The sequence below is a fragment of the Alosa pseudoharengus genome, unplaced genomic scaffold (assembly GCF_046254945.1).
Source record: "Alosa pseudoharengus isolate Yale_2024_CS ecotype anadromous, Long Island Sound unplaced genomic scaffold, YU_APseudo_1.1 YU_APseudo_1.1_scf_7, whole genome shotgun sequence".
In the NCBI taxonomy this organism is placed as follows: Eukaryota; Metazoa; Chordata; class Actinopteri; order Clupeiformes; family Clupeidae; genus Alosa; species Alosa pseudoharengus.
In genome coordinates, this window is record NW_027468859.1 from 1,322,601 (window position 1) to 1,349,327 (window position 26,727).

At 37.4% G+C, this 26,727-nt stretch overlaps 1 protein-coding gene across 1 annotated transcript; it reads left to right on the forward strand.

The window, feature by feature from the left end:
- The first annotated feature begins 7,694 nt into the window (after nt 1–7,694).
- Nucleotides 7,695–26,642, forward strand: LOC143110083 (uncharacterized). The gene is made up of 11 exons (XM_076272909.1): nt 7,695–9,089; nt 9,374–9,606; nt 22,480–22,595; nt 23,603–23,757; nt 23,901–24,098; nt 24,216–24,302; nt 24,400–24,656; nt 24,856–24,984; nt 25,106–25,246; nt 25,544–25,649; nt 25,836–26,642. The coding sequence occupies exons 1-11, from the start codon at nt 8,801–8,803 to the stop codon at nt 26,054–26,056; spliced, it is 1,932 nt and encodes a 643-aa protein (XP_076129024.1). The 5' UTR covers nt 7,695–8,800; the 3' UTR covers nt 26,057–26,642.
- The last annotated feature ends 85 nt before the right edge of the window (nt 26,643–26,727 follow it).

Sequence of the window (26,727 nt, forward strand, 5' to 3'; positions counted from 1 at the left end):
CAGTTGATTCCATTGTTGCGAAGCCTGCCTCCAGGCTCAACCATCGTCCTACTATCGTGGTTATAGTTACCATTCATAAGCATTGATAAGGAACAGCGATTAAACTTTTTTTACCAGATCTACTTCATAGGTGTCCCGTTATTCAGAATTAAAAGTATGGAAGCCCGTTTGCGCCACATAAAAAAAAATTCTGATCTATTATATCTCATTATTGTGAGACATAGCTGTCAACCCTCCCGTTTTTTCCGGGTTTCTCACGTATTTTAACTTTTTTCCCGCTGTCTTCCCGTTTTAATATTTTCCCGTAAATATCCCGTATTTTAACAATCTCATAACATTAGCTCTACCATCGGACTTGTCAGTCTCTGTACTGTTGTCCTGCTACACCCTTGCCCTTCCAACGAAACAGATGTTTTCAAAGCATCGTTTTGCTTGCTTGAAGGCGACAGTGAGACTATTTAAGATGCACGAGAGCACGATTCAGTGGCACCTGCATAGTGTAGGCTACGGCCGAACGCTGTGTGTATCCTTTCTTTTACTGTCTATGTGTGTATCGGCCTACCACATCAGCTACGAGTAGAGAAAGAATTCCCCTGTTTGTATATTCACTCCAAGTTGGCCTACCATAACTTCCCAACTCTGCACTAAAGCCCATAAACTGCATGACAGGCTATTTATATTTTCTCTCTAAAATCTCTAAAATAACCAAATGCATTTGTTCAACTTTATGAAGAAGAATTACGCACTATAGGCTACTTGGAACGCACACATTTTTTATTTGCGCAGGAGAGAGAATGACAGCGCACAGGGCCATCGATTAGGCTACAGAACTTTAGCCTTGCTAGGGCTGTATAAAGTTGACCAAATTAATATAGGCTGTTGTTAGGTGTAAATAAAGTAGGCTACTTTGTTGTATTGTTTAGCTGACCAATGCACGAGCTTGCAATTATGAAACGGACTAATACTGCAACCCTTCCAACGTTGGGGGACGAATGTTGACATTTTCCCGTATTCTGCGTGAGAAACCCGGGAAATCTCCCTTATTTTCAAAGCTCAATGTTGACAGCTATGTTGTGAGATACTATGTCATTATTATGAGATAGTATCTCGTTATTGTGAGATACTATCTCACAATAACGAGATAGTATCTCACAATAATGAGATACTATCTCACAATAACGAGAGACTATCTCAGAATAATGAGATACTATCTCACAATAACGAGATACTATCTCACAATAATGAGATACCTATCTCACAATAATGAGATACTATGTCAGAATAACGAGATAGTATCTCACAATAACGAGATACTATGTTAGAATAATGAGATACAGATTTTTTCTTTTTTTTAATATATTTTTTTATTTTTTTTAATTTGATCTATGATATCTCATTATTGTGAGATACTATCTCGTTATTCTGACATAGTATCTCATTATTGTGAGATAGTATCTCATTATTGTGAGATATCATAGATCAGATTAAAAAAAAAAAAAAAACTGGTTTGTTGTTGTTATTAGGCTATTATGTTTTTGTTCAAAAGACTAAGTTTCATATCTTAAGTTTCTATTTTTATACATTTTATTTATCAGAACTTTAATATATTTCGATGTTCCTCTGTTCCACTGTGACAATATGACAATATTATTTAAAAACAAGTTTGTTTTTGAAATGCATTATCATATTTTAGTCAATACTCATAAATAACTACAAATAACTAATGTTAGGGAAATCTGTTAATGTTTTGTTGCGCGTTTCTGGAAAAAAAAATCGGCCGATATATCGGAATATCGGATTTTTAAATCAACAAATATTTGTATCGGTATCGGCCTTCAAAATCCTTTATCGGTCGGGCTCTAGTGAAAGCATATATAAATTGAAGAGCCGAGGACCAATAATTGATCCCTGAGGTACCCCATATAAAATATGAATGATATTGGAAGAAAAGTTTTCAATAGAGACAGAGAATGTCCTCTCATTTAGATAGGATGCGATCCAATTAAGAACTGCACCTTTAAGACCAACCAAATGTTCAAGACGATGTAAAAGGATAACATGATCAACAGTATCAAACGCTGCACTGAGATCTAAGAGGACTAGAACTGAAACTTGGTGATTGTCTGTGGCGATTTTAAGATCATTAACAACTCTGACGAGAGCTGTTTCTGTGCTGTGGTTCAACCTAAAACCAGACTGATAGATGCCTAAAAGATTGTTTAGAGACAGAAACCTGAGAAGTTGTTTATATGCGACCTTCTCAAGTATTTTGCCTAAAAATTGTAAGTTTGAGATTGGCCTATAGCTTTCACAGACAGAAGGATCAAGGTTAGTTTTTTTCAGTAGTGGGGTAACAATAGCATGCTTTAGACTGCTGGGGAAGATTCCAGTAGTGGGGTAACAATAGCATGCTTTAGACTGCTGGGGAAGTAGTGGGGTAACAATAGCTTTAGACTGCTGGGGAAGATTCCAGACAGTAGTGAGGTAACAATAGCATGCTTTAGACTGCTGGGGAAGATTCCAGCCTGTAGTGAGGTGTTAACAATACCTAGGATGTCAGCAGCCAGGCAGCTGAAGACCTTTTTAAAAAGCGTAGTTGGTACGGGGTCAAGAGCACAAGTAGCTGAACTAAGTTTTTGTACAGTTTCTTCCAGCTCACTCAGGTATATAGGAGTAAAACTGCACAGAGTGCCAGTGGGCCTTAATTCACTGGGAGATGTATTGCTAAAATCAACAGATGTTATATTATCCCTAATTGGGCTTATTCGCAAAACCTGGAAGTAGCGAACAGCGGGCATTTTGTTGATATACTGCTAGGCAACGCGTTGATCAGCTGAGTTTGCTCACAGCTGATCAGCTGAGCGTAGTTATGGCTTCCTCTCGTCGGTATCAAGACAAGATAAGCTTGATTGGCGTGGACCCATATCTGATAGACCCCATTCATCTCAGTAAAGATCCGTCACTATTGCCTGGAGTAACTTATCCGGATATATTTAACTATCTCGTTCATACAGTATCCGCATACACATCGCAGGAGCTTAAGGCATTCAAGTCGCTTGAGTCTTATAACTATTTCATCTCTGGAAAGGTCGGCGACCTTCTTACATTTGTTCAACCAACGACGACATCGTCAAACATTGTCGTGATCGCAGAGGTACGTATGTTAATGTTTTTTTGGTGCTTGTATGTATGATCTTATTACTTGTTTAGCATAACGTTACCCTGATTATCAGATAGGCTAGCTGCTAAGCTAAATTAACAGCTGAAGCTTTCGCGTTTGTTATCTTTCTGTTTTGCCTAGACCTAGACCATAGCATAATATCTGAAAACCTTTTGGAACTGTGCTTTGTGAAAATAATAGCCTAGAAGCATGTAAAGTATAACCTGACTCCGCCAGATGGATTTTCTCCGCATATCCATCTGGGAACTTTTCATTGAAAAACTTTTGGGAAGGGGCGGACATACTGGTTAGCTGATTGGATAAACCATCTGTCTATCACCACCTTTGTTGGTTATCGACGGGCCAAATCAACCAATTAGATGAACAAAGTATTCTTCTAATGCCGTTTAACATACAATTAAGTTAGGTAACGTGACAAACGTTAAGATGTTTTAACTTACCATTTATGAACCTAATCAACGACAATTCCCATCACGTTTTCACGGTAGGCCCTACACTTCTGAAGATAGTATATTCCTCCATTATGAACTGGAATCAGCCGTGGAGGATGTCTGTGTCGTTCATTCCTCCCAGCTGCATGGCTGAGACTCATAGCTTCACAGTTTACCCAGGAATACTTTCTAATTTGAATAAAACTTGCGCGATAGCTATGCTCATCTCTGTGGGTGCCGTCATGTTGTTCATTGCGTCACACCTCAACCCGCCTCAAAGCCAACGCTGATTGGACGTTCGTTTGGTGAACTGCTCCAAATTTTCTTTAATGGAAAGTATCCAGACTGATCTGCGAGTGAAACCCTGAAGCTCGCGAGATCAGGATGGTCTCACGAGGCTATGTAAAGTAGGCCTACTGAAACATTTACTCAGCTACACTACTAACATTACAGCTGTCACTGTAAGCTGTTATCCCATCAGTTGTAGTTACTAGTAGTCTGCGTGACGTTGCGTTACAGCAGGCCTCACTTTTAGACCGTTCTCATCTGCTGTTATAGTTGCTGTAACTATAAGTGAGCTGACGTTGCCTCGAGTAATTCACAATTTTCAACATCTTCTCTAATTTACGCCGTGCTATTTTCTTTCGTTATCTTACGATAACCTTCTACGTCGGATCTTCAGAAAACGATAGGTTCTACTGAGATTTGAACTCGGATCGCTGAGTTGCTGTTATAGTTGCCTGTCATCTGCTGTTATAGTTGCCTGTCAGCTTGTCTTTGAGTAAAACTAGTGTAGTGCTACATGTACTTTTCATTTGTCATAGAATTAGGTAGCCTACTGTTCATATTAGATCACTTGAGGGATGGCAGGTAGACTCTCAGGGCCAGATGTACTAACGTTTTTGCATCCACTTCAGGCGTATTTGTTTCGCGATGTGCGTGTAAAATCATTGCGAGGTATGTACAAACAGGCCGCAATGATGTAAAAGCGCAAACTGCCTGTCGCGGGAGCTGAGAGTGGCAGATTGCGTTTGTCATGTCATGCATATGCATTCTTGGGAGGATCCAGGGGAAAGTGGGAGTTTAGCGTAAAAAGATGGGAGGGGAAGAGTAAATAGCGCCTAGTTATGTATTCCGTGGTATGTACAAAGACTGCTCCTGAAAGCGCACGTCTATTCTGCATAGAGGGATGTGATCATGAACAACAGGCACTCCGGTAGGCTATTATTGTCAGCAGATGGATTCCCACTCCAACTTCAGATGTGAGACCAGTGGTTTTGTAATAAATCCGGAGCTGCCTCACATGGGTGCTACTCCTGATGGGACAGTGCATTGTGATTGTTGTGGTGATGGTGTAGTTGAGGTTAAATGTCCATTGTATGGACATGATAGCATAAGCCTCAAAGATTGTGTTAATAGCCAATTCTGTTTAGAGGAATCTCAGGGGAAATTACAGCTCAAACAATCGCATGCCTATTCTTTTCAGGTCCAAACACAGATGCTTGTATGCAACAAGGAGTTTGTTGATTTTGTTTTATGGTCAGAAAATGATGTTCACATAGAGAGGATAGAACCAGATATCGAATCGTGGGAAGTAATTAAGATCAAATCTAGGGCTCTGTTTTACAAAGCCATTCTTCCAGAACTTGTTGGTAAACTTTTTTTAAGGCCATGTCCATCAGCAATGCCGACTGACACAGCTGATGTGACTGAGATCCCTCTGAAAACAGAAGAAGGCCAATCCCATTAGACATCATCTGTGTGTGCATGAAACCATACAAAGCGCGTGACCGTGTGGTGCATTGTCATGGTGTGGCCTGCCTTCACAGATGGTTTCATCTCTCATGTATGAACATGAAACGTATGCCTAATAAGGGGAAGAAATGGTACTGTTTGGTGTGTAGATCAGAAATTTGATGGTACAGTATGACATGAAATGAGAATGTTGATGTAACTAGTTTTTCTTTATTGTATGTTGTATTAGTATTTCTACAGTATATTGTATTTTGTCATTCTATACAAAAAATATGAAATTCAATAACATTTCTAACAACCTTAACCATTTCCAACTGCCTTCAATTCTAAAATGTAAGATGACCATTAAAACAACTTTGTATAATTCAATACTGAACCTGTGATTAAGATGTTAAGGTAACACAGTACACTACACACACTATACCCTACAGTTAATCAAAAGGCACAACCGAAGGGCACATGTTGGTTAGGCAACAACAAACTAGTTATCTTATCGATAACTGCTATCTCAGATCCTGATGTCACCAGGTAGGAGATTGGTATCTTCTCTGACAGTATCGCATATTTATTACGCACCAATCCTATCACTCTCTCTACATGTATGCGGACATGTACAATTTTGCGGGTGGTCTCCACTTCAAGAGCAGACAGCTGTAACTTTCCTCGTGTATAACTGGGAGTTACAACTTTTGCACATTTTAAGCCTACACTCTCTTGTATATTAAAGCCTCTGTCTGCCAAGATAAAATCACCAGGGGTAAGTAGGTCGAGTAAGCCTGAGTTTTCTGTGATATATTTATCAGTGGTGCGCCCTCCCCATGCCTTAGAGAGGAAAGAAATTGATCCCTGAGGTGTGATGCCTATAAGGTATTTGATGGTGTTATGGTGTTTATATGAAGACCAAGTGAGACTGCGTGCTGTCAAACTACTCGAAAATTTCAAAACAGTCGATTATTACAGTCACTTTTGACCCAAAATGTTGATGAAAGGTTATTGGCATAGACTTCCAAAGCTCATCTCTCCTTGGCCAAAAGATGAACTTCTTAAGTCTCACATATAAAACATGTATGACACAAACAAAGGTTTTGGACACAGTAGACTGTGAAATGGCAAATCTGTAGGCAAGGTCTTGTTCAGCGAAGTTGTGACGCAGTCTCATCAGTACTAACACAAGTTTTTGAAACTTAGTGAGTGAGGTTTTTATGCAGTCAGTAAGGGAGTCTTCGATGAAATTGAAGAGCACCATTAATGTAGCAAAACTGGGTAATCCTGTATCAAATCTGACCTTCTTATCATCATCTCTGAGTGTGTCCATGCTTATTTTCTCACTGGCTAGCTGACATTTCACTGCAATATTGCTAGTAAGCAGTCTCTGGTGATCAGCTTGTATTTTAGAGCACATTTCAGATGTGCAAGTATCTTCCTCTACAGTCTCCAATACCTCATTAGCCTCAATAGTATTCATCCCTGGGCTGTCTTGCTCCTGTGCCATATTCTCTGAGCTTGATGCCATCTGTGTTCTTCGCTGCTGCACCCTGTTGTACCTGGCCATTACACCTGCTTTCCCTGACTTCTCAGCCTTTCCTGTCTGAACTGTCTCTCCTGTCAGCTTCAATGAGGGGGCCCAGTCAGGATGAGTGCTGTCATGTAGATATGACGGCTTACCTAAAAGCAATCCACACAGCAGGGACCATTTACCCTCAACCTAATAGGTCAGGGCTACAGACTAACCTTTTTTGCTAAGAGCACTGTAATGAAATAACACAATGGGTTATCATATGTTAAAACTTCCCTGAACAAGACCTTGCCTACAGATTTGGCATTTCACATGTCTACCATGTCCAAAACCTTTGTTTGTGTCATACATGTATCTAACTAGGGATGCACTATTATAAGTAGCCTTATAACGAATATCAAATAAATATAGCTATTTCAAACCAAACATAAATAAACAAACAATTAGCCTAGGTCTACTATGGAAGCATATGAGTAGCATAATTCAAATGAGAATGCAATCTGCAATATGCAATTCAAAATGACATTACATTATGCAATTGCCAATTCATTATGCAATTTAATATTGCAATTTGCAATAATATCCATCAAATTGTATTTTAATCTGCAAAGTGACAATGCAATCCTAAAAATCAATTTGAATAATTTTGGTTAAAAAATAGAATAAACATGGATTGAATTGCATTCCATTTTGCCATGGTACTTAAGTCTCAAAATTCAAATGGCAATTCATTTTGCATTTCAATTGTCAATATTCAGTTTCATCATTTAACTGTCAATTCGTTTTGCAATTTAATATTTAAAGTGCAATGTAGGATTGCATTTTGAAAACATATTTGGAAAAACTTTGGAAAAACTTTTTCAAAAAAATTTGGAAGAAATTTTGGATTATTTTGGCCAAAACGTGGAAAAACTTTTTCAAAACAATTTGGAAAACATTTTGGATTATTTTGGGCAAAACCTTTTGAAATTGTTTTGAGGCATTTTATTCAAATGGAAAAGAAATAGCGCCCCCTGTGATTGCATTGCACTTTGGCCACGCTCTTTGTGTTGCAAAATTCAAATGGCCATTCAATCTGCCAAACGCATTGCAATCTGTCAGTCTCCCCGTCACTCTTCAAGGCGGGAACAACGTCACTTCCGTGTTGAGCTAGTCATCGTTTCGCTTTGTTTGGCGCTGCCCTGTGCACTGTTATTTTGCCATCCCATCTGGGAAAAAGAGGGACAACTGAAGCTAACTTTTTTAGGTTAACTGTGACAAAATAAATGGAAAAAACGGTGGCCCAGCTCCTTAGGGAGGCCGCTGCTGCTCTTGAAGAGCAGCAGGCAGGGGTCCCGGTCCCGCCGGCCTCTAACTCCCTTCCACCGCCAGATCGCAGTGGAGAGAGGCGCGCCAACCGTGGTAAGTATGCTAACGTTAATGTTAACATTAAACTATGAAAGGTCAGTGTGTGGCTTTTGGATTAAGTGAATTGTCATTTTGTATTGTATTACAGAGCAATGCATATCAACAGAGCATGGTCAAAAGACATTATAGCATTATATGATTTTTTTGTTGGTAGCACACTAGTCTAGTTTGCCAGCAGCTTGTGGTGGAGGGGTTTGCGCCAAAACACTCGCGAACTTTGGTAGATTTTTTTTTTTTAATGAAGTGCTAATATAAGAGAAGACTGAACTGTCCATGACATGGAGGAATGTGGGACATTTGCATCTTAAGAGTTTCACATGGGCATTTACTGATGTCACAGGTAGTTTTTTTTTAGTTGCACAGGTGGTTTTCTGGTACAGGACATTGTGTGGTGGTGTCCTGGATGACCTGAGGCCACACTATGCATATACATACATATGTATGCTTTATTTTGTCTAGATTTGATTGACTTTAGGCTGGTTAATAGGGTACCAGGGGGCTATATACTGTATGTGCAAAGACTCTTCTGTCATCTATTTCAAGATGAGTAATAGACCTACTCAACTATTGATCTGTTGGTTTTTGTATTTTCTTGCAGAAGAGGTTGTACGAATGTTTAGGCCATATCAGCCTCCTCAGCAGCACCACCACAATAGACCACCACAACAAAGGCGGAAGAAGTCATTCACACACCGCTTTTTCTGCCTTGTGGGAAGGCGGCAGGAGATGGTCCCCAGTCCTGCCGAGCGATATGAGTTGGAGAGGGCAGGACTGGGGGAAAAGAGAATAACCTTTCCAGGTAACAGAACAAAGCAATGTCAGTGTCTTTATGAGATGGATGACTTCATTTGACATTAAATATTTTGGTACTGACCAATGCTGGCCATTCAAAGGAGATTAGGATATGAAAGCAATAGCTTTAGACACCTCCTTTATCTTCAGTTACTTCAGGTAAACACAAATTTAACTTTCTCTGTGGCCATTGATGAAATTCTGGCATCTGCTTTCAGGTATTCTCGCCCACTCGGAGATGTGTTATTATTATGGTCAGTGTGTCACTGAAATGCACTGCGTCTTTTGCAGACAAATTTTGTACGGCTGCAGAGTTTACAAATATTCTTCTCAGTAATTACCCTGCCTTGAGGGACTGTGGGGGGTATCAGCTCCTGAGGACAAGGGGATCTACAAGAACAAAATGGCTTGTGCCTATCCCTTGTCCAATGGATGGCTACACTCCACGCTACCTATGCACATCTGCCAACATTGGCCAGGCCACATTGTATGCCAGGCCCCTTCAAATGGACATACAAACAGCGGTAAATATTTTTTGTTAATAATTGCATTGCATCTCTCTGTCTGTGTGTCTTAATGGCAAAACCAGTCACTTGTCCCAAATTTTCAAAATTAAGTTATTATGTTTTCATGAAAGGGCATAAAACAACCTTTAAAACGATACCAATGTCGAATTGAATGGGCGGCATATGACCGAGATATGTTCAAAGTAGTCAGGTTGTTTCTGTCAGGCTAAGTAAGAAACAGAACTCTGCCTTTGAAGTTGACTAGTGATGTAGCACTCACATTAACATGCTACTGGAACTGAATTCCTCATCTCAAGAAAGTGACGATTTCAGGACAGAAAAGGTTTTCAGTGAAATTTATTAAACAGTACAAAAATGTATTATATTAAACAGTACAGTGTAGACCTTCTACTGTTGAAAAATACCACAAACGAACCCCTCCTTACAAATCACCTCCCACCATACATAAAATAAAAGACATAAAACACTACGTACCACTCCAACAAAAGATGTGCCACAGTTGCACAAATCCCACACTTTCTAGCAACGGCCACACGAGTTACAAACAATTCAACTCTTACTATAAGGGGAAGTTGCGTGTTAACAAAGTCCTTTTAGGCAAGTCCCTCCACTCGGCGGCCATATAGCAACGCTTTTTGGGCACTCATTGAGCATCCTATGCAGCGCCGAGTTCACAACACACGATTGGGAAGATGTCTTCACAACACACCATATGATTGGCTCAATGTATTCACATGTCCACGCTTTGCCGAGGAAGGGGTGTGATGTGTAGAAAACTGCCATATTCATGGGTTTCATCAGGTCCCTTTCCACAGGTGTATACAATCATGCACCTTGATTATGAATGCAGACTGCATGGTGTTTGATTAATAAACCTGTGTAAAGGGACCTGATGAAACCCATGAATAGGCGTTTATCACGGCAGCCGAAGTAGGAAGTGAACAGCCCTGTTCCTGTGTGAGCACGGGTGTTTCTAATTACAGTGCATGAAAATGCACTGTACTGTTCTTCCTAGGCAACTTCTTCTTATTACAGTGCATGAAAATGCACTGTACTGTTCTTCCTAGGCAACTTCTTCTTCTTATTACAGTGCATGAAAATGCACTGTACTGTTCTTCCTAGGCTTCTTCTTCTTATTACAGTGCATGAAAATGCACTGTACTGTTCTTCCTAGGCTTCTTCTTATTATTATTACAGTGCATGAAAATGCACTGTACTGTTCTTCCTAGGCAACTTCTTCTTCTTATTATTACAGTGCATGAAAATGCACTGTACTGTTCTTCCTAGGCAACTTCTTCTTCTTCTTCTTCTTCTTATTATTATTCCGCTTACCACTTTTTCTAGACGCAATTTCTCTTGAACAGTTTAACTTAGAAACTTCATTCAAACTTTGTAACGTAGGTCTTCAAACAGATCGGGTTGCTATCTCTTTTCAACTTTGAAACTTTTATACTTTTTAAACTATTAAAGAAAAACTTTTTAAAAATCCCCATAGACTTAACATTGCCGATTATGACATCATAATACGGCCATTAAGCAATTAGAATCCTATGGCAGGTGTTCAGGCCACCTGGATCTCAACTGCCAGTCTCAGGCTTTAAGCATACAAACTGGCCCTATTAAGAATACACATCCTGTTAAACTGCTTCCTCTGCCAAAAACTGTTTCATAATAAAAGTCCTCACTACAATATTTCACTGTTAAACAATTTAACCCTTTAAACTACTGAACTTTTTAACTGTTTAGCCATTGTAACTGTTACTTGTCATCAACTATGACTCCTACCCACTGTAGCTAGTTAGCATAGTTAGCATGTTAGCATGCTAGTTAGCATTTTTAGCAAAATTACTAAAAATGATTAGCTAAGTTAGCTAAGTCACATGGTTAGCATAGTTAGCATGCTAGCATGTTAGCATGCTAGTTAGCATTTTTAGCAAAACTGCTAAAAATGATTAGCTAAGTTAGCTAAGTAACATAGTTAGCGTAGTTAACATGCTAGTTAGCATTTTTAGCAAAACTGTTAAAATGATTAGCTAGGTTAGCTAAGTAACATGGTTAGCATAGTTAACATGCTAGTTAGCATAGTTAGCATAACTGCTAAAATTATTAGCTAAGTTAGCTAAGTAACATGGTTAACATAGTTAGCATGCTAACATTGTTAGCATAGTTAGCATGTTTAGTAAAACTGCTAGAAAATGTTAGTTAAGTTAGCTAAGTAACATGGTTAGCATGCTAGCACTGCTATAAAACATTAGCTAAGTAGCATGGTTAAAATAATTAAAAATCTTAGCATAACTGCTAGCAAACATTAGAGCCGTTCAAACTTTCAGTTATCGTCAAATATCTACCTATGAACAGCCATTAAACTATTTGAATATCAACATTCATTAAACTGCTAGAAAACGTTAGCTAAGTAGCATGGTTAGCAGGTTAGCATTGCTAGCACTGCTATAAAACATTAGCTAAGTAGCATGGTTAGCATAGTTAAAAATCTTAGCATAACTGCTAGCGAACATTAGAGCCATTCGAACTTTCAGTTATCGTCAAATATCTACCTATGCACAGCCATTAAACTATTTGAATATCAACATTCATTCAACTTCCAGTCTGTCAACAACTTTTAAACTATTTACCTTCAACTTTTAAACGGTTTACTTTTAAACTACCATTAAACTATCTATTAAACTAGCTGTCTATCAACAACTTTTAAACTATCTACTGTCTATCAACAGCTTTTAAACTATCTACATTCAACTTTTAAACAGTCTACTTTTAAACTATCAACTTTTATTAAGCTATGCAACCACCATGTCTATCCTAGCATCACCGTAGTAACCATCTCTGTATTATCCGTTTTAACTATACATGATATTTTACATCACAACTTTAGCATTTTCATGCACTGGTAATTCCTTGGAATTGCATTTCTAGTTACAGTGCATGAAAATGCACTGTACTGTTCTTACTAGGCAACTTCTTCTTCTTCTTCTTATTATTATTATTATTCCGCTTACCACTTTTTCTAGACGCAATTTCTCTTGAACAGTTTAACTTAGAAACTTCATTCAAACTTTGTAACGTAGGTCTTCAAACAGATCGGGTTGCTATCTCTTTTCAACTTTGAAACTTTTATACTTTTTAAACTATTAAAGAAAAACTTTTTAAAAATCCCCATAGACTTAACATTGCCGATTATGACATCATAATACGGCCATTAAGCAATTAGAATCCTATGGCAGGTGTTCAGGCCACCTGGATCTCAACTGCCAGTCTCAGGCTTTAACCCTTAAAGGTGTAGGTTTTTGAACATTCTAAGTTCCGCAACAATTGAAGGTTCTAAAATTCTATGTTGAATTCAATGAACCCAGATATTCTTTAGAACGTTCATTTCTCAACATTCCCGTCACACCGGTGTGACGCTACACCTTTAAGGGTTAAGCATACAAACTGGCCCTATTAAGACTACACATCCTGTTAAACTGCTTCCTCTGCCAAAAACTGTTTCATAATAAAAGTCCTCACTACAATATTTCACTGTTAAACAATTTAACCCTTTAAACTACTGAACTTTTTAACTGTTTAGCCATTGTAACTGTTACTTGTCATCAACTATGACTCCTACCCACTGTAGCTAGTTAGCATAGTTAGCATGTTAGCATGCTAGTTAGCATTTTTAGCAAAATTACTAAAAATGATTAGCTAAGTTAGCTAAGTCACATGGTTAGCATAGTTAGCATGTTAGCATGCTAGTTAGCATTTTTAGCAAAACTGCTAAAAATGATTAGCTAAGTTAGCTAAGTAACATAGTTAGCGTAGTTAACATGCTAGTTAGCATTTTTAGCAAAACTGTTAAAATGATTAGCTAGGTTAGCTAAGTAACATGGTTAGCATAGTTAACATGCTAGTTAGCATAGTTAGCATAACTGCTAAAATTATTAGCTAAGTTAGCTAAGTAACATGGTTAACATAGTTAGCATGCTAACATTGTTAGCATAGTTAGCATGTTTAGTAAAACTGCTAGAAAATGTTAGTTAAGTTAGCTAAGTAACATGGTTAGCATGCTAGCACTGCTATAAAACATTAGCTAAGTAGCATGGTTAAAATAATTAAAAATCTTAGCATAACTGCTAGCAAACATTAGAGCCGTTCAAACTTTCAGTTATCGTCAAATATCTACCTATGAACAGCCATTAAACTATTTGAATATCAACATTCATTAAACTGCTAGAAAACGTTAGCTAAGTAGCATGGTTAGCAGGTTAGCATTGCTAGCACTGCTATAAAACATTAGCTAAGTAGCATGGTTAGCATAGTTAAAAATCTTAGCATAACTGCTAGCGAACATTAGAGCCATTCCAACTTTCAGTTATCGTCAAATATCTACCTATGCACAGCCATTAAACTATTTGAATATCAACATTCATTCAACTTCCAGTCTGTCAACAACTTTTAAACTATTTACCTTCAACTTTTAAACGGTTTACTTTTAAACTACCATTAAACTATCTATTAAACTAGCTGTCTATCAACAACTTTTAAACTATCTACTGTCTATCAACAGCTTTTAAACTATCTACATTCAACTTTTAAACAGTCTACTTTTAAACTATCAACTTTTATTAAGCTATGCAACCACCATGTCTATCCTAGCATCACCGTAGTAACCATCTCTGTATTATCCGTTTTAACTATACATGATATTTTACATCACAACTTTAGCATTTTCATGCACTGGTAATTCCTTGGAATTGCATTTCTAGTTACAGTGCATGAAAATGCACTGTACTGTTCTTCCTAGGCAACTTCTTCTTCTTCTTCTTCTTATTATTATTATTCCGCTTACCACTTTTTCTAGACGCAATTTCTCTTGAACAGTTTAACTTAGAAACTTCATTCAAACTTTGTAACGTAGGTCTTCAAACAGATCGGGTTGCTATCTCTTTTCAACTTTGAAACTTTTATACTTTTTAAACTATTAAAGAAAAACTTTTTAAAAATCCCCATAGACTTAACATTGCCGATTATGACATCATAATACGGCCATTAAGCAATTAGAATCCTATGGCAGGTGTTCAGGCCACCTGGATCTCAACTGCCAGTCTCAGGCTTTAAGCATACAAACTGGCCCTATTAAGACTACACATCCTGTTAAACTGCTTCCTCTGCCAAAAACTGTTTCATAATAAAAGTCCTCACTACAATATTTCACTGTTAAACAATTTAACCCTTTAAACTACTGAACTTTTTAACTGTTTAGCCATTGTAACTGTTACTTGTCATCAACTATGACTCCTACCCACTGTAGCTAGTTAGCATGGTTAGCATAGTTAGCATGTTAGCATGCTAGTTAGCATTTTTAGCAAAATTACTAAAAATGATTAGCTAAGTTAGCTAAGTCACATGGTTATCATAGTTAGCATGCTAGCATGTTAGCATGCTAATTAGCATTTTTAGCAAAACTGCTAAAAATGATTAGCTAAGTCACATGGTTAACATAGTTAGCATGCTAGCAAGTTAGCATGTTAACATGCTAGTTAGCATTTTTAGCAAAATTACTTAAAAATTATTAGCTAAGTTAGCTAAGTCACATGGTTAGCATAGTTAGCATGCTAGCATGTTAGCATGCTAGTTAACATTTTTAGCAAAACTGCTAAAAATGATTAGCTAAGTTAGCTAAGTAACATGGTTAGCATAGTTAGCATGCTAAGGTGTTAGCATGCTAGTTAGCATTTTTAGCAAAACTACTAAAAATGATTAGCTAAGTTAGCTAAGTAACATGGTTAGCATAGTTAGCATGCTAACGTGTTAGCATGCTAGTTAGCATTTTTAGCAAAACTGCTAAAAATGATTAGCTAGGTTAACTAAGTAACATGGTTAGCATAGTTAGCATGCTAGTTAGCATAACTGCTAAAATTATTAGCTAAGTTAGCTAAGTAACATGGTTAATATAGTTAGCATGCTAACATTGTTAGCATAGTTAGCATGTTTAGTAAAACTGCTAGAAAATGTTAGTTAAGTTAACTAAGTAACATGGTTAGCATGCTAGCACTGCTATAAAACATTAGCTAAGTAGCATGGTTAACAGAATTAAAAATCTTAGCATAACTGCTAGCAAACATTAGAGCCATTCCAACTTTCAGTTATCGTCAAATATCTACCTATACACAGCCATTAAACTATTTGAATATCAACATTCATTCAACTTCCAGTCTGTCAACAACTTTTAAACTATTTACCTTCAACTTTTAAACGGTTTACTTTTAAACTACCATTAAACTATCTATTAAACTAGCTGTCTATCAACAACTTTTAAACTATCTACTGTCTATCAACAACTTTTAAACTATCTACATTCAACTTTTAAACAGTCTACTTTTAAACTATCAACTTTTATTAAGCTATGCAACCACCATGTCTATCCTAGCATCACCGTAGTAACCATCTCTGTATTATCCGTTTTAACTATACATGATATTTTACATCACAACTTTAGCATTTTCATGCACTGGTAATTCCTTGGAATTGCATTTCTAGTTACAGTGCATGAAAATGCACTGTACTGTTCTTCCTAGGCAACTTCTTCTTCTTCTTCTTCTTCTTATTATTATTCCGCTTACCACTTTTTCTAGACGCAATTTCTCTTGAACAGTTTAACTTAGAAACTTCATTCAAACTTTGTAACGTAGGTCTTCAAACAGATCGGGTTGCTATCTCTTTTCAACTTTGAAACTTTTATACTTTTTAAACTATTAAAGAAAAACTTTTTAAAAATCCCCATAGACTTAACATTGCCGATTATGACATCATAATACGGCCATTAAGCAATTAGAATCCTATGGCAGGTGTTCAGTAACCTGGCCCTAGCCAGATGAATGTCGTTCCGCTTAGCTCCGCCTAGCTTCACTCACATCCATCTGGAACCTCTTCCATTGAGAGTGATTTCTCCAACCAACTTTATGGTTTAGCGAATCAGGATGCAGGGCGGGAGTTTCATAGATGTGACATAGCGTAGAAGCGACTGTGAGACTGTTATCAGCGTCACGGGTTGGCTTCGATGAGAGTGGTTGAAGTAGCACGTCAATAGATGACGGACAAGTGGCTTATTCAATCATATGCAAGCATTTTTTGATTAGGTCCAGCCTTCTGAAGCAACATTTCAATGGATCGGTTCCAGATGGATGAGTGGAGCTAGGCGGAGCGAAATTCATCTGGCTAGGGTCAGGTTAGGTGTTCAGGCCACCTGGATCTCAACTGCCAGTCTCAGGCTTTAAGCATACAAACTGGCCCTATTAAGACTACACATCCTGTTAAACTGCTTCCTCTGCCAAAAACTGTTTCAAAATAAAAGTCCTCACTACAATATTTCACTGTTAAACAATTTAACCCTTTGTTTTTTTCTGTTTTTTACTTGTTGTTTTTTACTTTTTAACTGTTTAGCCATTGTAACTGTTACTTGTCATCAACTATGACTCCTACCCACTGTAGCTAGTTAGCATGGTTAACATAGTTAGCATGCTAGCAAGTTAGCATGCTAGCATGTTAGCTAGCATTTTTAACAAAATTACTAAACATGATTAGCTAAGTTAGCTAAGTCACATGGTTAGCATAGTTAGCATGCTAGCATGTTAGCATGCTAGTTAGCATTTTTAGCAAAACTGCTAAAAATGATTAGCTAAGTCACATGGTTAACATAGTTAGCATGCTAGCAAGTTAGCATGCTAGCATGTTAGCATGCTAGTTAGCATTTTTAGCAAAATTACTAAAAATGATTAGCTAGGTTAGCTAAGTCACATGGTTAGCATAGTTAGCATGCTAGCATGTTAACATGCTAGTTAGCATTTTTAGCAAAACTGCTAAAAATGATTAGCTAAGTTAGCTAAGTAACATGGTTAGCGTAGTTAGCATGCTAGCATAGCTAACATGCTAGTTAGCATTTTTAGCAAAACTGTTAAAATGATTAGCTAGGTTAGCTAAGTAACATGGTTAGCATAGTTAACATGCTAGTTAGCATAGTTAGCATAACTACTAAAATTATTAGCTAAGTTAGCTAAGTAACATGGTCAACATAGTTAGCATGCTAACATTGTTAGCATAGTTAGCATGTTTAATAAAACTGCTAGAAAATGTTAGTTAAGTTAGCGAAGTAACATGGTTAGCATGCTAGCACTGCTATAAAACATTAGCTAAGTAGCATGGTTAAAAGAATTAAAAATCTTAACATAACTGCTAGGAAACATTAGAGCCGTTCAAACTTTCAGTTATCGTCAAATATCTACCTATGCACAGCCATTAAACTATTTGAATATCAACATTCATTAAACTGTTAGAAAACGTTAGCTAAGTAACATGGTTAGCAGGTTAGCATTGCTAGCACTGCTATAAAACATTAGCTAAGTAGCATGGTTAGCATAGTTAAAAATCTTAGCATAACTGCTAGCGAACATTAGAGCCATTCCAACTTTCAGTTATCGTCAAATATCTACCTATGCACAGCCATTAAACTATTTGAATGTCAACATTCATTCAACTTCCAGTCTGTCAACAACTTTTAAACTATTTACCTTCAACTTTTAAACGGTCTACTTTTAAACTATCTTTAAACTATCTATTAAACTAGCTGTCTATCAACAACTTTTAAACTATCTACTGTCTATCAACAACTTTTAAACTATCTACATTCAACTTTTAAACAGTCTACTTTTAAACTATCAACTTTTATTAAGCTATGCAACCACCATGTCTATCCTAGCATCACCGTAGTAACCATCTCTTTATTATCTGTTTTAACTATACATGATATTTTACATCACAACTTTAGCATTTTCATGCACTGGTAATTCCTTGGAATTGCATTTCTAGTTACAGTGCATGAAAATGCACTGTACTGTTCTTCCTAGGCAACTTCTTCTTCTTATTATTATTATTATTCCGCTTACCACTTTTTCTAGACGCAATTTCTCTTGAACAGTTTAACTTAGAAACTTCATTCAAACTTTGTAACGTAGGTCTTCAAACAGATCGGGTTGCTATCTCTTTTCAACTTTGAAACTTTTATACTTTTTAAACTATTAAAGAAAAACTTTTTAAAAATCCCCATAGACTTAACATTGCCGATTATGACATCATAATACGGCCATTAAGCAATTAGAATCCTATGGCAGGTGTTCAGGCCACCTGGATCTCAACTGCCAGTCTCAGGCTTTAAGCATACAAACTGGCCCTATTAAGACTACACATCCTGTTAAACTGCTTCCTCTGCCAAAAACTGTTTCAAAATAAAGGTCCTCACTACAATATTTCACTGTTAAACAATTTAACCCTTTAAACTACTGAACTTTTGAACTGTTTAGCCATTGTAACTGTTACTTGTCATCAACTATGACTCCTACCCACTGTAGCTAGTTAGCATGGTTAGCATAGTTAGCATGCTAGCAAGTTAGCATGCTAGCATATTAGCATGCTAGTTACCATTTTTAGCAAAATTACTAAAAATGATTAGCTAAGTTAGCTAAGTCACATGGTTAGCATAGTTAGCATGTTAGCATGCTAGCTACCATTTTTAGCAAAACTGCTAAAAATGATTAGCTAAGTTAGCTAAGTAACATGGTTAGCGTAGTTAGCATGCTAGTTAGCATTTTTAGCAAAACTGTTAAAATGATTAGCTAGGTTAGCTAAGTAACATGGTTAGCATAGTTAGCATGCTAGTTAGCATAGTTAGCATAACTGCTAAAATTATTAGCTAAGTTAGCTAAGTAACATGGTTAACATAGTTAGCATGCTAACATTGTTAACATAGTTAGCATGTTTAGTAAAACTGCTAGAAAATGTTAGTTAAGTTAGCTAAGTAATATGGTTAGCATGCTAGCACTGCTATAAAACATTAGCTAAGTAGCATGTTTAAAAGAATTAAAAAATCTTAGCATAACTGCTAGCAAACATTAGAGCCGTTCAAACTTTCAGTTATCGTCAAATATCTACCTATGCACAGCCATTAAACTATTTGAATATCAACATTCATTAAACTGCTAGAAAACGTTAGCTAAGTAGCATGGTTAGCAGGTTAGCATTGCTAGCACTGCTATAAAACATTAGCTAAGTAGCATGGTTAGCATAGTTAAAAATCTTAGCATAACTGCTAGCGAACATTAGAGCCATTCCAACTTTCAGTTATCGTCAAATATCTACCTATGCACAGCCATTAAACTATTTGAATATCAACATTCATTCAACTTCCAGTCTGTCAACAACTTTTAAACTATTTACCTTCAACTTTTAAACGGTCTACTTTTAAACTATCATTAAACTATCTATTAAACTAGCTGTCTATCAACAACTTTTAAACTATCTACTGTCTATCAACAACTTTTAAACTATCTACATTCAACTTTTAAACAGTCTACTTTTAAACTATCAACTTTTATTAAGCTATGCAACCACCATGTCTATCCTAGCATCACCGTAGTTACCATCTCTTTATTATCTGTTTTAACTATACATGATATTTTACATCACAACTTTAGCATTTTCATGCACTGGTAATTCCTTGGAATTGCATTTCTAGTTATTATTATTCCGCTTACCACTTTTTCTAGACGCAATTTCTCTTGAACAGTTTAACTTAGAAACTTCATTCAAACTTTGTAACGTAGGTCTTCAAACAGATCGGGTTGCTATCTCTTTTCAACTTTGAAACTTTTATACTTTTTAAACTATTAAAGAAAAACTTTTTAAAATTCCCCATAGACTTAACATTGCCGATTATGACATCATAATACGGCCATTAAGCAATTAGGATCCTATGGCAGGTGTTAAGGCCACCTGGATCTCAACTGCCAGTCTTAGACTTTAAGCATACAAACTGGCCCTATTAAGACTACACATCCTGTTCAACTGCTTCCTCTGCCAAAAACTGTACCAAAATAAAAGTCCTCACTACAATATTTCACTGTTAAACAATTTAACCCTTTAAACTACTGAACTTTTTAACTGTTTAGCCATTGTAACTGTTACTTGTCATCAACTATGACTCCTACCCACTGTAGCTAGTTAGCATGGTTAGCATGCTAGCAAGTTAGCATGCTAGCATGTTAGCATGCTAGTTAGCATTTTTAGCAAAATTACTAAAAATGATTAGCTAAGTTAGCTAAGTCACATGGTTAGCATAGTTAGCATGTTAGCATGCTAGTTAGCATTTTTAGCAAAACTGCTAAAAATGATTAGCTAAGTCACATGGTTAACATAGTTAGCATGCTAGCAAGTTAGCATGCTAGCATGTTAGCATGCTAGTTAGCATTTTTAGCAAAATTACTAAAAATGATTAGCTAAGTTAGCTAAGTCACATGGTTAGTATAGTTAGCATGCTAGCATATTAGCATGCTAGTTAGCATTTTTAGCAAAACTGCTAAAAATGATTAGCTAAGTTAGCTAAGTAACATGGTTAGCATAGTTAGCATGCTAACATGTTAGCATGCTAGTTAGCATTTTTAGCAAAACTGCTAAAAATGATTAGCTAGGTTAACTAAGTAACATGGTTAGCATAGTTAGCATGCTAGCATAGCTAACATGTTAGTTAGCATTTTTAGCAAAACTGTTAAAATGATTAGCTAGGTTAGCTAAGTAACATGGTTAACATAGTTAGCATGCTAGTTAGCATAGTTAGCATAACTGCTAAAATTATTAGCTAAGTTAGCTAAGTAACATGGTTAACATAGTTAGCATGCTAACATTGTTAGCATAGTTAGCATGTTTAGTAAAACTGCTAGAAAATGTTAGTTAAGTTAGCTAAGTAACATGGTTAGCATGCTAGCACTGCTATAAAACATTAGCTAAGTAGCATGGTTAACAGAATTAAAAATCTTAGCATAACTGCTAGCAAACATTAGAGCCGTTCAAACTTTCAGTTATCGTCAAATATCTACCTATGCACAGCCATTAAACTATTTGAATATCAACATTCATTAAACTGCTAGAAAACGTTAGCTAAGTAGCATGGTTAGCAGGTTAGCATTGCTAGCACTGCTAGAAAACATTAGCTTAGTAGCATGGTTAGCATAGTTAAAAATCTTAGCATAACTGCTAGCGAACATTAGAGCCATTCCAACTTTCAGTTATCGTCAAATATCTACCTATGCACAGCCATTAAACTATTTGAATATCAACATTCATTCAACTTCCAGTCTGTCAACAACTTTTAAACTATTTACCTTCAACTTCTAAACGGTCTACTTTTAAACTATCATTAAACTATCTATTAAACTAGCTGTCTATCAACAACTTTTAAACTATCTACTGTCTATCAACAACTTTTAAACTATCTACATTCAACTTTTAAACAGTCTACTTTTAAACTATCAACTTTTATTAAGCTATGCAACCACCATGTCTATCCTAGCATCACCGTAGTAACCATCTCTTTATTATCTGTTTTAACTATACATGATATTTTACATCACAACTTTAGCATTTTCATGCACTGGTAATTCCTTGGAATTGCATTTCTAGTTAAGTGTCAGATTCGGCCACAGTTACTTCAACCAGAGGCCTCGTTAATGTTTTTAGGAAAACCTGTGGTTTGCCTGCTAACAGGAAAGTGAACAGCCCTGCTTCAGCTGCCTGTGGGCTGCCGTGATAAAGGCCTATTGGCGTTACAAACTAACCCCATGCATTTCTAAGGAGGATTTTTTGAGTGCTGTGTCTCCTCATTAGAAAGTCTCTGGTGTTAATTAGTATAACGCCTATCGCAGGTGCAATCGTTTATGGCACAGTACACTGGCTCGACCACACAGAATTAACTCACACCCTGTCAGCCAATTAGAAAACTATTCCATTTCTCCAGGTGATAAATCTGTCTGTCTTTCTAACCCATTCCAGAACCTCACCCGGACAGAGGACCCTGATTCACACCATCACAGCATGGTGGAGTGTGTGTATTGTGGACAAAATTTTGAAATGGGCACTATTCAGGACCACATTGATGCTTGTGAAATGTAAGTAACCTTCTAAACAGCCAATTTCACTACACTACAGGCCAGAAACAAGGCCTTATGAACTTCATTTTGTGGTAGTCTTGCATATGGTGAATGAACAGGTAGATATAGATAGATAGTATAATAAGATACCAATCTCCCCCGTTTTCCTAGCCTGACGAGCCAGACACACATTAAAATGTAGGGTCTGGGCACTCACCGTTCGCAGTGCTCAGTCTGAAGGGCGGGATAATCGCTTGTCTTTCAAATTCCCTCTGTCACATGCGGTTTCCCACCAGCTGAGCTAGTTGGCTAGTTCAAACTAGTTCAAACTTTTGCCAACTTAAAACAAGCTTAACTCGTGTCACACTGTTTGCCAACAGCAACATCCATCTTCTTTGTTATCAAGTAGCAGGGGATTCAAGCCAAACCGTTGCAAATCAATCATTATGTTAAGCCCGCCTAACGACTATACACGATTTGATTGGCCTGATAGAACTTGAACGGAGAGCTAGACTAGCCCTGGAAGCAAATGTAATTTGCTGCCGCTAGAGTGCGTCTAGATTTCTAGGCTACTGTTTTCCCTTTTCATATAGCTATTTATAATCTTGTACCACCGATTTTCTGTTCTTACCACCACAGATACTTATTTATAAATATTTTTAATATATGTATTTGTTGCGGAACTGTTGATGCAGCAATTGCAATGTTTCCTACAGTATACATTGACTAGACTATGCCGACTCACCATAGTCTGTTTTCCCCCACCATAGTTTAATTATGGAATGTTTGATACACCACAGTTAACACTGAAAGTGCAGTTCTCTCAACATTGTATTGAATTCAAACCAGTATAAATGTACCAGCTCCCTGTGGGAAACAGAGTTTATGCTTCGAGCCAGAGCTGTGTTTATGCCAATGAACTTATAGGCAACATTTTATGGAATGTTCTTTGCTTTTATTTATGTGAATCACACTGAACTGCCACTGTACTTCAGATGTTCTATGTGTTCTATGTTCTACTTTAGGCTTATTCTAGCCCTCAACCCCCCAACAAGAATCTTTGCTACTTCTATGGCCACACCGTCTCCTGCCTCGGCATCAACTTCTTTTGCCACACCGTCTCCTGCCTCGGCATCAACTTCTTTTGCCACACCGTCTCCTGCCTCGGCATCAACTTCTGGTGCCACATTATCCTCAATCCTCATTAACCTCTATAAACTACACTTACAGTACTGCATAGGATTTAGTTTGTGTGTCTGTATATGTCTCATGTATTCCCTATGCCATGGAAGAGTTATGCTTCTGTTTTGTTTGAAAACTTAGAATGGAAGCTGGAACCAGATTTAAAAATGGCTGCTAAAATGTTCCGAAACAATCTAATGAAGGATGCAGACCAGAAGCCGACCCTGGTCTTCACCTTAGATATGAACACTACGGAAGAAGGGAGGGAGAGGGCCATGATCGGCTTCTACAAGCAGACAAGTGTTGACTGGACACGTCCGTTAGAAGTCCGATTGAAGGGTATGTATAAAACTGAAAGTATGCATCCCTACGTCTCTGTGTTGGTTATGTGTTGCTGGTTATGTACATAGTATAGTATATTGCCAATAAATCCTCACATTGGGTTTTATTCAACAGGAGACTGTGCAATAGGGGATGGAGTTAAGAAGTATTTCTTTTCCCTCTGCCTTAAAAAAATCCAGACTGGACTACATTTAGACCTCGGTAAGTCAATGTAAAGTTGCATTTAATGTTGAAAATGTACTGAATATACTGTATGTGAATGTAGGTGCTAATGGCAAAGTTCTTGGTTTATCAATAGACAACATTGGCGGCAAAACCCTCTTTATTGGACAAATGGACCACCTGGTCCCATCCTCTTCCCTGGTTCTGCTAAATGGTGATCTGTTCCGAGTGGCTGGCAGGATCATTGGTCACTCATTCCTAAATGAAGGTCCACTGTTGACCGGAATGGGCCAGTTTCTCTTCCCTCTGCTGGCAAATAAGGATCCAGGGGAAGATGCCATCCTGCAGATTCAAGACTGCCCAGACACGGATGTGACTGACACTGTCTGCCTTGTAAGTGTCATTATACGGCTCTTCACAATGCTAGTAGAACGCTCCATTGACTTGAATGGGATTTCCCAACGTATAATAAGCAGGATAATGACCGGCGTTCTGTACATTATCCCTTACATATTGAATTTGTGCTGACTTTATAAATCTGCGTCTCTGTATGAGAACTGTTGACTAATGTTGTATGATTGCTTTCTAATAGCTTGAAAGTCAGACTGTTTTGACAGTCGAACAGATCGAGCAGGTGAACAACTTGGCCCTCAGCTGGGACCTGCCAACTTTCACAGAGGATAACGGGAGATTGTTGTCTGCACAAATCCTCCATCATGGGGTACGATAATGACTAATCAAATAGTATGTTATTAGATGTTATTTCTATGTATGGTAAATGTGTTAAATCATTTACTGTAATATGCATAAATATTATTTTTGGTGCCATTTCCTTTCTGAAGGTAATTGTGCGACGTGACAGGCAAATGGCACAGTTTAGGAAAGGGCTTAAAGACACAGGGCTTCTAAAGATGTTAAAAGAACGCCCCGAGCTGGCAGCTGTCCTGTTCCCAAGGACTGCAGAGGCAGAGATGGAACCACAGGTAGTCTGTCATGCCAACAGTCATTGTTAAAGTAGACTAACCTCTAGGGTGGAAAATACCATTGGAATTTAAGTGGAGGAATACTTTGAAAATTGTTAGAAATGTTTCCATAAATTGTTTACCTCACTGATATTAATATTCATATTCGATATTAGTCTTAATGCTGACTGACCTGAGCTGACTTGCCAAATGTTTTAACCATTATCTAGTCAAGCCATAGTTCCTCTGATCTGGATCCTTAAAACATATAGAATACCTATTTTGTAAACGACATTGCTTTATAATTTTGATTTTTAGATGATCACTCAGAGAGTCATTTGGCCTGAACCAGATAGTGATGATGAAGGTGATATTGATGACTACTGCAGTGCCGCAGCTTACTTGCGACAATACATATCCTCAGGTAAGAAATGTATACCTGCAGCATATACATTCTATTAAGTTGTAAAGTCTAATCCAATGTTAATCTAAGCAAATAAATGTGTTTGAAGATTGATGTCTGGTGGAAAAATTACAGGTGGCAGTGGTCACAAGACGTGATATTGCTCATCAGCCGTTGTTGTTGTTGTTGTTTTTGTTTTTTTCTTAGCTTCTTCCTCTCAACTCCGAGACCTTGTGGAGTTCTGGACAGGGTGGACAGTGCTGCCAGATCAGTTGTATGTCTCAATAGACAAGGACCTGACGTTTCCTGTGGCATCCACATGTTTTACAACATTGAAAATTCCTGCAGGATGTAGGTCCTATGCTGAATTCTGCCAAAACTTATCAGCAGCTGTCAGCAGCACAGAATTTGGCTTTGGAAGGGTGTAGTTTGTTTTAAGTCTTTTTTTAAAGGTTTTGGACTATTCCTAGTTCCCAGTTTCAAGTGTTAAAGTAATACATTTTGAGGCACATTGCCTGAAACATTCGAACAGTGTGATTTCATGAAATAGTTTAATGTTTTATTAAACCTATGTGTTGGTAATCACCATATTTTCAATCATTCTTAGATTTCTCTCTGACACACACAGCCATTGTAGTCAATATGGATTCAGTGCTGAGAAATTCCAAATATAAAGTAATTTATTACTTTTTCTGTCTAGTCACCTATTAAAATATTTCTTGTAACTGTTCCACAACTGAGCTGTAAACAGCAATCGCCCCAGTGAGGGGAACATTTCGCTGAGGCAATCTACTGAGCTCCTCAGCAGTCAGATCACGCGGTAACTGGACTTCCGGGATGTCAACTCCTGCCAGGTCTTCAAGGTCCGGACCATCCATGCTTGCGCCATAGAGATCGTCAACCTTAGGAAATTACACCAGACAGTATGTGTCAGAGCAATAGCTACTGGATCTATACTGAAATGTACAGTGATGCTGGCACCATCACTTATTATCACATATTTTTATGGCTCTGGTAGAGGCTGTTGTACAATTCTGTGACCATCATTAAAGTTGTTCCTTCAGAGTTGGTCATTTAAAGTGATTCAAGACTGTTGAGT